The sequence below is a fragment of the Schistocerca gregaria genome, chromosome 7 (genome assembly GCF_023897955.1).
Source record: "Schistocerca gregaria isolate iqSchGreg1 chromosome 7, iqSchGreg1.2, whole genome shotgun sequence".
In the NCBI taxonomy this organism is placed as follows: Eukaryota; Metazoa; Arthropoda; class Insecta; order Orthoptera; family Acrididae; genus Schistocerca; species Schistocerca gregaria.
The window spans coordinates 223,189,586-223,202,446 of NC_064926.1; the positions used below are offsets into that span (position 1 = coordinate 223,189,586).

At 40.4% G+C, this 12,861-nt stretch overlaps 1 protein-coding gene across 1 annotated transcript in view; it reads left to right on the forward strand.

Moving 5' to 3' along the window:
* LOC126281447 (sodium channel protein para) overlaps positions 1-12,861 on the forward strand; it is a 1,486,858-nt gene that overhangs the window by 1,459,215 nt on the left and 14,782 nt on the right. The window contains exon 39 of the mRNA XM_049980418.1: positions 9,661-9,864. Coding sequence (XP_049836375.1) covers positions 9,661-9,864 — 204 coding nt within the window. The remainder of the gene's footprint in view (positions 1-9,660; positions 9,865-12,861) is intronic.

Consider the following 12,861-nt stretch of genomic DNA (forward strand, 5'->3'; position numbering starts at 1 on the left):
AGCATAATTCAAAAATAAACATTTCACAATTAGCAGTGTCGAGATGAACCATGCAGAACAAAAGCATTAAGGAAGGTGATGTGTGTTAGGCGGAACTGCCCATTGCAACTAATGACATTTTTATACTGTTATGTGCTGTTCACCAGACAGGGACTACTTACTAGCGGACATGCCGTGGCAGACTCCATGTACACTAGTACACATATCATATTTTCTTCTTGTGTTATTCTAAAACATTGTGGCAGACATGTGGCATACACAAGCAATGAACATGTGGATATGCTTCTGGTCCTTTGTGCATTTGATAACCAGGCTGGTGTTGCCACTCATTAATATGCTGCCAGATATCCTGGTCGCCGTCATCTAAATAAAAACATGTTTCATCATCTGGAGCTTCACCTTCAGGAGACAGATTCTCCCCTTCCACCAACGCATGACAGAGGTCATCCATGGACTTGCCATACTCCAGATAACTCATTGCCTATAATATTGGTGGATGATTCATGGATAGTTGAACAGGTTGTCAGTTTTCACCATTAAAGTTGTTTTTATTCTCACTTACAAGGTTTTAATCTACCTCTGGAGCATCAGTAGGATCTCATCCCTAGCCCCTTGACCAGGCTACTCCTTCATCCCTCTTTTATCCTGTTTTAAACAATTTTGGATTCGGTTTGCCTTCTTTATCCCATATCCAGTTTTCTGTTCTAGGTGTCACACAGTGTTGAATAGTGGGCATTTTTGATTGTACTGGATCAGGAATAGGTGAGCTGTAGGTGGAACATTCCCTGTCGTTCCAGGGATGGCCACCTGCTAACTTCTCTATCTCGTTTGTCTTGCCTTTATTATTGCAGTACAAAAGATTTCCATTGAGACATTTGCTTTTTTAAAGAATACACTTGAAGGCCAACAGTTTACACTGGTCACTGATCACAAGCTGCTATTGGATACTTTTTGTCAGTGGCCTGATTAAGCATAATCACTTCGCCTGTGGCACTTAGATTATAAAGCAGCATTTGCCACTTGTATCATCCATGTTAATGTGTCACTGAATACACCGGCAGACACCCTTTTTTGTGCAGATGCAAATATGGGTAAAGTCAACTAAGAAGCACACACCTTGGCCCAGCAATATGACAGTGAGCTGCAAAATTTCCTTTTACACCTGTTTCCTTTTGCACCCATCTGATTTATAGTTTTGTCACATCAAACAAAGGCTGTACTGTGATGTTTCTTCATCAAATGCACACCAATTTGTTACTATGAACTTTCATCAGCAGGCAGTCTCGTCGCTGTCTGATTTGTCCCATCCCGGAGTCCAGAGTATGACTAAGCTGGTTAAGTGAGTTTTTGTGTGGCCACATATGGACGGAGACTGTAAAGCTGTGCGACCTATCAACATAGTAGATAAACTGCCATGTCAGTGTACCTTTGACACTTTTGTTACACCCTATCAGTGATCTGAACATGCTCACATATGCATTGGTGGGCTCTTGCCACCATCTGGAGAACATTACTATTGACTACTTCACCCATTGACTTGAAGTTTCTCCAACAGTCAATTCCACTGCTGAAATTGTAGCCACCAACTTTTTTCATGAATGGATTGCTAATTTTACAGTGCTTCTCCATATTACTGCCAAACAAGGTAGGCAATTTGAGACATGTCTATTCGTTCACTCACTGCTTTGTTAGGAAAGAAGTGTGTGTGAACTGCAGCTTATCATCAAATTGCTTAGTTGAGTATTTGCACCCCAAATTAAATGTGTCTCTAAGTTGCCACAAATTACAGCGTTGGACAAAAACTCTGCCAATTTTCGTACTGGTTTTCCGTGGTACCATCAAGGAAGATCTTAATGCCAAATCAACAGAACTGGTCTGTCGTCACCTAGTTCAATTACCCTGTGAAATCCTCAGCAAAATGCCTAATGACATTTTGATGCACCAGACTTAATGTTCACACATTCACCAATTATGGCCAGTCAAACCAGTAGAGCAGCATACTAGCTGTCCTTTCAGTTTTGCTAACCTTTGGACATGTAACCAGGCTTTTGGTAGACATGACACTGTGCAAACCTCTGCAGCTGCAATATGATTGAAATGAGAATACATTTAAAATCAATGTTAATGGTACCTCAACTATGACTTCCACTGATCACTTTAAACCCACTTTAGCATCTGCATATTAAAGAAAAGTACAAGACATGACATAACAATAAAAAGTTCTTATTCTTTCTTATGTATGTTAATTTATGTATGATAAAACTATGAGAGATATTTGTTTAAACATGGAAAATCTAGGATGGAATAATGACAATATTATCAAAAGAGTAAACTGCTATTCACCATATAGAGGAGATGTTGAGTTCCACACATGCATAACAAAAGACTGCTATACATGTGAGATTTCGGCCTTCTTCTAAGTAGAAAACATGCAACCATTCACACAAGCACAACAACTCACATAGACATGACGACTCTGGCCACTGAGGCTGGACTGCAAGCAACTGCACCTGATGGGAGAAGCAATTCAAGGATGATAAGAGTATAGATTGGCGCAGGGAGGTGGAGGGATAGCAGGGTAGAGGTGGAGGAATGTTCGGTGCTTTTGTGGGATTGTGGGAGCATGCAGGGTGGGGACACGGTCGGACTGCATGCACAGTCATGAGAGAGGGACGATGGGGGGGGGGGGGGGGGATGTAGAGAAGGGAAAAAAGACTAGTGGGTGCACTGGTGGAGTAGAAGGCCATGTGTGCTTGAAGGGAGCAGTGAAGGGACTAGCAAAGTTTGAGGCTAGAGAGATCACAGGAACATAGATATTTAAAAGAAGGCCTTTTCTGTGAAACTTCTAGTGTATAATATTTCTTTGTTGTGTCTATCTGTGATTCAACATCTCCTCTCTATGTTGAGCAATAATTTATCCTTTTCATAATTCTATAGATCTTTCTTTAGTAGTAATTAGTAACTGCAAATGTTAATTAGACTCAAGCAGCTAAGAATCCATAGTTATTTCACTGAACCCTGCTCACTGATTCTCTCTTTTAATTAGAAATTAGCTATGTACACTTGGATATGTGTAATTGATAATAGAATACCTGCATTGAAGTCCACACCGGTGGTAATATATGTGGAGAGCCACAAAATTTATAACACCATTTCTTAAACAAATTAAAAGCAAATATATTTATGAGTACAATCTTAGGGTGGTTATATAAGGACACGTAATGGATATGGCTTTTTACCTTACATTTCTCTGTCTTTTCATACTGCATTCATCAAAATAACATCAGTGACTGTGATCTTGGTCTATCAGTATAGTTGTAAGAATCCGGTAAATACTCTGTCTGTTATTAATGTAAAGCATTGTCGCTTTCCATCTTGTTCACTTACATACCAATCCAAGAAGAAGACAGAGAGAAAGTGAGTATCATATAAAATAACTGAGGAGAGTAATTCATCTCTTACCTTTGAATGTGAATCTCTGGACACTGAATAATGTTTTAATTAATTTATGTTTTGACACTGCACTGTTTTCTGCATCTCTTATGCTGGTACCAGCAAACTGGACAAGTGACAATGGATGCCAGACAAAATGTCTGATATCTCTGCAAGGTCCAGTCACAGTAATGTGACCACCACCTATGTTCAACATCAACATGCAATAACCACTCACAGACAGCAGGCGACAGTATTAGCAGTGGAACATATATAAAGCATGTTGGAGTGGAGGGAATGTGGAAAACAGTTCAGTTGTTGTTGTAATACAGAAACAGAGTGATTTCTCTGATCTGCAAATGGGCATGACCACTGACTTTTGTATCAAGGGTAGAAGCATTTCTAAAATGGCAAAGCTAGCAAACAGTTTGTGTGATGCCTTGGATAAAGTATACCAAGCATGACAAAATGTTGCTATCTAAAACTGACACTGAGACAGCTGTGGTACACCACCATCCATAAATGATAGGGGTGTATGATGGCTGCAGATATGTGTACAGGTGAATAGATTTGGAACTGTTGAGCAATTGACCATGCAAATGAGCCAAGGGGCTGCTAATAGTGTCTTGTGGCAAAGCGCTACTATTAGTGCCTACTCAGCAATCGCTCAGTGAACATTCTTCCATATTGACCCCTGCAGCAGGTGCCTGGATCATGCACCCATGCTGACTGCTTTTCATGGGTGACAAAGGCTGAAATTTGCAAGCCAGTACAACAACTAGATAGCCACTGAGTGGCCTACCAGTGGCATTCTCATATGAATCACGTTTTATGCTCCATCAGACAGATGGCTGCTTGCATGTGTAGTTTGAAATGCCTTGAAGGAATGCACAGCAGATCTCCACAAGTGTGCATCTATCCTTGGGGGCCATGTCCCCAGCTACATACAGTTTCAGACACTGCAAACTCCAGATTGGAATATCAACAGTATAAGGAAAAGGATAGATTTGTTGGGTTACAGACAGACACAATAAAGAGACTGTAACACATTTAGCTTTTAACCAAAGCCACCAACAAAAAAGGAAACACACATACACACACACACATTAACTCACAGAAGCAAGCACACCTCACTCTCATGTGACCGCCATCTCAGGCAACTTGTAACTGAATGAAAAAGTCACTTGGAACTAACCAGCAGTCTAAAGGTGGCGAGGAAAGGGAAGTGATAACAGGGTATGTGTTTGGGGGAGAGAAGAACGCAGTCTGGCAGAGTGTGCAGGGACTAGATGGAGACATGACAAGACTGCACCAAGCATATGAGACTGTGGGGGATGGAGTTAGGGGAAAACAGAGGAGGAGGAGGAGGAGGAGGAGGGAGAACAGGGATGGACAAAGATGGCCTCTGGTGGAGGGTGCACACAATGAGGATGAGGGGACATGAATAGGGAGGAGATGATTGGACAGAGGCAGCGGAAACTGTTGGGTGGGAGGTGTGGGGACAATAGGTTACCATAGGTCGAGGCTGGGATAATTTTGGGAGCAGAGAATGTGTTGTAAGGATAACTATGCCTTTTACTGTGTGTGTTTTAAGTTCTGGATCCTCCCTTCCAGCAGCAGCATTTCTGAATTGCACAGAGTGGAGTTATCCTTGTCCACTGCCAAAATTATTGTGGCCTCAACCTACATCAACCTACTGTCCTTCACACTCTCCACCCAACAGTTCCTGCCCCCTCTATCCTATTATATTCTCCCTATTCATGTCCCCTCAACCTCATTGTGTGCCACCCTCTGTCAACACACCCACCCATCTTTCACCTCTCCTGCTCCTCTCTTTTGCTGCTTTCTGTTTGCCCCACTCCCCGACTTCCTACTTCACAGCTCCTAAAACTGCACCTCATGGCAGTCTTTTCATGCATCCATCTAGTCCCTGCATGCTCGGCCAGATTACACTCTCCCTCAACCCATACTCTGCTACCCCTTCCCCTTCACTGCCCCCTCCAGATTGCTGCTTTCGTTCCATGTGACAACTGCATTCTTGCCCGAGATGCTGGACACGCCTGAGGTGTGCATGCTTCTGTGAATGAATGTTTGTGTGTTTCCTTTTCTGAAGAAGCCTTCAGCTGAAAGCTAAATGTGTAAGTGTCTCTTCATTGTGTCTGTCTGCAGCTCAACCCTACATCCATGTTTCTTTTCTGTGGCACAATGGCATCTACCACAGTAAAATTCAGCATGTCACAATGCTTGCAGTGTATATGCATGGTTTGAAGAGCACCAGGATGAGTTTACTGTACTTTCCTGGCCAAGAAACTTCTCAGATTTCAACCCAGTCGAGACTCTGTGGGACTATCTCAGTGGTGTCGTACATGACATGGAATCTCAATAGAGAAACCTAGCACAGCTGCCCATGGCACTGGAGTCAGAATGACTCCACATCCTAGTAGGTACCTTCCAGAACATCACTGATTCTCTTCTTGCATGCCTCACAGTGGTCCATGCTGCAAAAGATGGTTATTCAGGTTTTTGACAGATGGTCACATTAATGTGACTGGATAGTTTATGACAAGACTTGGCAGAATCATCTACCCCTCCACTGATTGTCACATGATCTGAAAACCTTGCCCATTTCAGCAGAAAGTACCATTAGACATTTGTAGAGGGAGAGAGAGAGAGAGAGAGAGAGAGAGAGAGAGAGAGAGAGAGAGAGATAAATGTCTCATGTCATTATGAGCTAACACAAATATCACTGAATCCTGTTTGATTTTTGTTCATTAACTTTCAGACACTCTATGGTTAACTCGTGTTGTTTGTGTTCTTATGTGTATATTATAAATGTTGTTAACAAAGTATTTGCCCTAAAATGTAGTAAGTTTATGATGCTAATATTATAAACATACAGAAAAGTCACAAATTCACAGTTTTTTGAGCACTAAAGAATTTGTACATCAATAAAGTATTATTGACTGAACGTAACATAGAAAGTGCTAAAATATTTTAAGGTAGAGTAAAAGAAACCTCAACAAGTGAGAATAGGATTCACACTCTGAGGGTTCCAAACAAACTTAATTATGTATGTAGATAGTAGTAATAATTTAACGTGGCTCAACTGACTGGTCCCCATTATTTATGGAATGCTACTTCAGTGACTTGTGCATCTGTAACCAACCCCTGTTATCCAGCCTGGGCAAGGGGACCTACATTTTAATATGGGATCTGAACAATGTGTTGTTTATGGAAACTCCTCAAGTCATTAAGAGGTGAAGCCTAGATTAAAATGAAGAATGAAAAAATCATGTTCTGACCAAGATTTGATCATGTGACCTCTCAGTTTTCAGGCACATGCCTTACTGCTAGACCAACAGGCCCTATATGTTATAGATATGGTTAATATAAAGGTTTTGATGAATGAGTTTGTGAGTATCGAAATATGTGACATATATGGCCATATATTTTGAGTCTGTTGACTTCGAAGCTTAAATTTTTTTGCACCACCAAGGGACCTTAGATCTTAGTAAATGACATAAATTTGAACTTGATACTTCTGACTATTTCTGAGGAAAAGGGGTCTTAACAGTCAGAAAGAAAGACAGACATTGAGACAGATGGAGAGCATAGTGATCCTACAAGTGTTCCATTTTTACTGACTGAGGTACAGAACCCTAGGAAGATGATAACTGCACCTTGCATAAGACAACATTTTCATAGTAATTTTGTAGCTGTAATGTTTTAAATCTTTCAAAATGCACTTGGCATACACTATACACATTGAGTTTCTCTAAAACTAGTCCTTCAACCAGTGCATTCGTGTTTTCTCATTGAGGTGCACATATTCACATACCATACACCTCATTAAGTTCTCATCTTGTAAAACCGTATACCTTGCAATCTCTATTTCATCTGACAGGCAGTCAGGTGCATTACAACACTTCCTGTAAGCACTAATCAAATGATTTGTACAGAATTTGAAGGGATATTCATTAGCAGCATCATGGTGAGAAAATAATGTTTATGGCACTTATCAATTTCAGTATTTTATCTCTAAGTGTGCCTGATTTTTGCATTATTAGATATAAAATTAAGTGATCTGTGGTTAATTGTTGCCATTACACATTCAGTTTGTTGCTTAATAAGTGAAACTCCAGTAGTTTTTGCTTCTGTGTCAGGATTTTGTCTTTGGTTTCCAGTAAGGTTCATGACAATGTTAAGCAGAAATTTTTGAATATATAAGTGTTTGCTGATCATAAAATGGCTGTGTTCGCTAATGACCATGATGTTAGCTAATATTTATTGTTTGTATGCCTAACATGTTCAAGAATTGTTGCTTCTGCTGGTCTGTACAAGCATATGGAACTAATGTCTAATAATGTAAGGTTTCTGTTTTTGATGACCCATTGATTCTGTCTTTTATCTGTTGGTTTTCTAGTTTTATATTGTTTATTTCTTTTTTAGTGTAATGAAATGTAATTTTGAACTTAATTTCCAATAAGCTCAGTGTACTTGATCCAGTAACATTCATTTCTTTTCATTACCTCAGTACAGGAATCTTTTTCCAGTTCTACATTTTAGAGCACAGATAACCTTTGAATTACATGAAAAAATGTTTTCTTTCAAGCCATTATATTAAATTAGGGGACAGACAAAAATTACTTGTGGTAAAATGTGGGTAATGTGTTGGCTGGTGAACTATTTTGTAGCACAGCTGGTGAACATTGCCATTGTGGTGGTCAATGTATGACTACACAGATTTTCTTGTTCCAAAAGCACATTTTTTTATAATAATGTGGTTGCTTCCTACCAACAAAACTGTTTTCACTTTGTCTTTTCTGACCCACTTTTTTGTTCCAGATATGTGTCTTAAGCCTAATGATAGAGCTGTTTTATGTTTATAGTAACGTGAAGATGCAAGAAGCTCTTCAGATTGTAATACTGTGTCTCAAAACTTGATTTTTAAACGTTCTTTCTTTACACCCGTTGATCTGGAGTTGACAAGAATGACAACAAATACACATTCAGCTACTTTGACTGAAAAATTTCATTTAGGGTTTCTATGTGGACATTTGGATGACATCTCTACTATCAAATATTCTCTCTAAACTTAATATTACAATCATCTGTTGAAATACCCTGAATTTTACTGACACATTTTTAAGGAAAAACCTCAGAGATGCTGAACTTGGGAAACCTGCAATGCTTTTATAACCACATCTAAATTCATGTCCATTAGTAACCTGTCTTCATTTCTGGTGCAGAGTCCACATTAACCTCACTCAGATCTGTTTGTATGTTTAGTACAATCCACTGTTTCAAATAAGAAGATTTTATTCCAACATGTTTATACAAAACACAAGACAGTGGCCACTGAAGATAGTTGCCATCCAATAAATATGTACTGCATCTGTCCCAAAGTTGAAAGAAAACCATTACCAGAAACACATCAAACCACCTGTCTCATGCCACAACAAAATACCACCCTTTCAACAAAGAATATTGTCAAGTTGTTCCAATTTTGGGTTTGTGGTGGAAGGCGGGAGAAGCGCATGTGTGGAAGGGCCTTAATAGTACTTTCAACATATAATGCCAAGAATTGCTTTTCACTGCAGATACACCATGCACTAGTGATCAGGCTATGTGGGAGAGAGATTTTAGTAAGGAAGGGGTGGCTGCTATCAGAATGCTGGTACTATTGATGATTAGTGAGTGTGATATGTACAGAGGATTTAATGAAGATGTTATGAATGTGGGGGTTAACAACCAGGAAGATCCCCGACCCTCCCTCCCAATCCCCACCTCCTTTCTCCAATTATCCACTCCACTAGACACAACCCCTAACCCCAATGTAACTTCAGTGATAGCACGGTTTAGTCAGCCAAGGCATTTTAGCAATGCAGGCATATGTGTATTCTGTTGATTCTGAAAAAGGATTTGTCTGAAAGATCAGCAACTTTCTCAGTCTTGTATATGTGCAATATACAATGAGTTTTTTACAATTTCTTCTTCCATTATTTACATCGACCATTGTCTTTCCAGTATTGTGTGTGTGTGTGTGTAATTTTAATAAAGTAGATTTCATGATGAAAAGATATTTTTTATTTCATTTTTTAGATTTTTTTGTTATTGTTGCTTAATTTTGGTAAGATTTTTACAAACTTTATATAATGTTACATGATTATTTCTACTCAGTGAATAATTGCTTTTATCTGTTACAATTACTCTGTACTCTGTGTTCAGATGTCAACATCTGCTGGATGGGATGGTGTACTAGATGGAATTATTAATGAGGAAAACTGCAACAAGCCCAACAGTGAAATTGGCTATCCTGGAAATTGTGGTTCGGCTACTGTAGGCATTGCTTTTCTCCTGTCATACCTTGTAATTAGTTTCCTCATCGTCATCAACATGTACATAGCAGTCATCTTAGAAAATTACTCACAGGTATGAACTTACAAAACCTGTCTTCTTTTTTTTAAGTTACAGAAGAGCCATGATTATGCAGGTAGACAAAGATGAGATATTACAGTTAAAGTAATTAGAGAACTATATAAGTTTAAGACATTTAGTTATTTATGTAACTTAGTGATGTGGAATTGTAAGTAATTTATTGTTTTATGATTTTATGCACACACAAAATTGATACCCATGTGAGTAAAATGTGTTTTTTGGATTGTCAGGGTAAAAGATAATATATGATCCATACATTGATGAGTAAAATTGTTGGGTTTCCATGGCCACATCATGGTGTTTTATTTGTTGATGCTCATCACGGGACCTTCAGCCTATGGTCATTTAGTATTTTTTCTGATGTCTCACCAGAATGAGTTACATTTGTTACATTACATTTATCATTTTCCATGGATCCCTTGGAGAGACGTCTCTGGGATGTGGAAAGAGTCTGATACATGGATATTGTACAATTCTAATGCACACAGAGTTATGAGCTATAATCCTTGTGAAGGTATTCATTGATGGAGTGGCTTGAATTCTCAGAAAAACCACAACATGACAGTCGACTAAAGATCCTAATATATATAAAAAACAAAGATGCTGTAACTTACCAAACGAGAAAGTGATGGTATGTTGATAGACACAATAAAAAACACACAAACACACACACAAATTTCAAGCTTTCGCAACCCAAGGTTGCTTCATCAGGAAAGAGGGAAGGAGAGGGAAAGGTGAAAAGATGTGGGTTTTAAGGGAGAGGGTAAGGAGTCATTCCAATCCTGGGAGCAGAAAGACTTACCTCAGGGGGAAAAAAGGACAGGTATACACTCGTGCACACACACACACACACAAATCCATCTGCAAATATACAGACACAGGCAGACATGTAAATGCAAAGAGGTTGGGCAGAGATGTCAGTCAAGGCGAAAGTACAAAGGCAAAGATGTTCTTGAATGACAGGTGAGGTACGAGGGGCGGCAACTTGAAATTGAGTTGAGGCCTGGTGGGTAACGGGAAGAGAGAATATATTGAAGGGCAAATTCCCATCTCTGGATTTCTGATAGGTTGGTGTCAGTGGGAAGTATCCAGATAACCCGGACAGTGTAACACTGTGCCAAGATGTGCTGTACTGTGCCTGATTCTTGGGGGTGGTGGGAGAGTTGGGTGTGTGAGGGGAAATTGCATGGGAAATCTATTTATAGACTAGGTCTTTTGGGGATAGTGCCTGTCTGTGAAGGCCATGGTGAGACCCTAAGCATACTGAGAAAGGGAGTTTTTGTCACGGCAGGTACGCTGTCCCTGGTTGGCCAGACTGTATGGGAGTGGTTTTTTGGTTTGAAAGGAATGACAGCTGTCAGAATGCAGGTACTGTTGGTGGTTAGTGGGTATAATGTGGGCAGAGATGCAGACAGAGCCATCAAAGAGGAGGAGGTCAGTGTCGAGAAAGGTGACACTGTACATTGAGAAGGACCAGGTGAAGTGGATGTGGTAGGTGTTGAGGTAGTGAAGGAATAAAAATAGGGTATCTTGGTGGCCTTGAGTCCAGATCATGAAGATCTCATCAATGAAACTGAACCACACTAGGGGTTGGGCGTTTTGGGATGCTGGGAACGTCTTCTCTAGACAGCCCCCAAGCAGTTGGGCATAGTAGAGTGCCACTTGGGTGCCCATTGTTATGCCACTGATTTGTTTGTGTATATCCTCCCTTCAAAGGAGAAGTAGTTGTGAGTTAGGAGAAAGGTAGTAAGGTATACAAGGAATGAGGTAGTGTGTTTGGAGTCTGAAGATGGTTGGAAAGGATAGTATTTAGTAGTAGAAAGATCATCTGCATGATGAATGTTGGTGTTTAGAGAAATTGTATTGAAAGTGATGAGTAGGGATGCAGGAGCTGAAAGAGCAGTATTGGTGGACAGTCAGTGAAGGAAGTGGCTAGCATGTAGATGTTGGTGGCTATATTGTGGGCAGTTGCTTGGAGATGTTGAGCAATGAAGTGTCGAGGATGTTGGATTTGTGGCTTTTGGGGAGTATGTAGAAGGTGGGGGTGTGGGGTATCATAGGGGTAAACAGGGAAATGAGTTCAGGGAAAAGGTTCTGGGAAGGGTCTAAGGCTTAAGCAGGGATTTGAGGTTACGTTGGACTTCTGGGATGGAATCACTCTGGTAGAGTTGATAGGTGGAGGCATTATATAACTGGCAGAGGCTTCCTGCTAGGTAGTCATTGTGGTTCGTAGCAACAGTGATGGAACCTTTGTCTGTGGGTCGGATGGTTAGGTCAGGATTTGTTTTGAGGTTGTGTGTGGCTTTCCTTTCTTCTGCTGTAAGGTTGCTGTTCTGAGGAATGTATGTGAGGAAGGATGGTGAGGCCAAGTTGGAGGTAAGGAGCTCCTGGAAGGTTAGGAGGGGTTAGGATTACAGTTGGACGGTGGTATGAACTGAGAGAGGCAGAGTTCAGTGTTGGGGTTAGGTTGACTTTGGTTGGAGGGCTTGATGGCAAAGAAGTGTTTCTATTGCAGAGATCGGGAGGAAGAGAGTAGGTCTTTGACAAATCTAGTGTGGTTAAATTTGGGTGTAGGGCAAAGATGAGGCCTTTGGATATGACTGAAATTTCTGTGGGGTTGAGAGTTTTGGTGGAAAGATTAACAACAGTGTTATGGGAATTTTTCAGCTCTGGATTTGATGGAATGTTGGTAGGGAGTTTTTGGAGATGTGGCGAGCTTAAAAGATTAGCTAGGTAGGGTTTGGGTGCTGTGAGGGTTTGAGGATGTGATACGCTCTGGGTAGGATAGTGGTGGCTTGAGGCATTAGGATGTCAACAGTTTGGTTAATTTATGGAGGTGGTATCTGGATTGCTCCTCCAGATACTGGAGAGCAAGGGGTTCAGCTTCAGAGATGTATGTAGCAGGGATTGCACAGTAGGAGTATCTTGTGGAGGGAGCAGATGCATTCCTTGATGCCTGTACCATGGAGATGATTTTGGAGTACGAGGTTT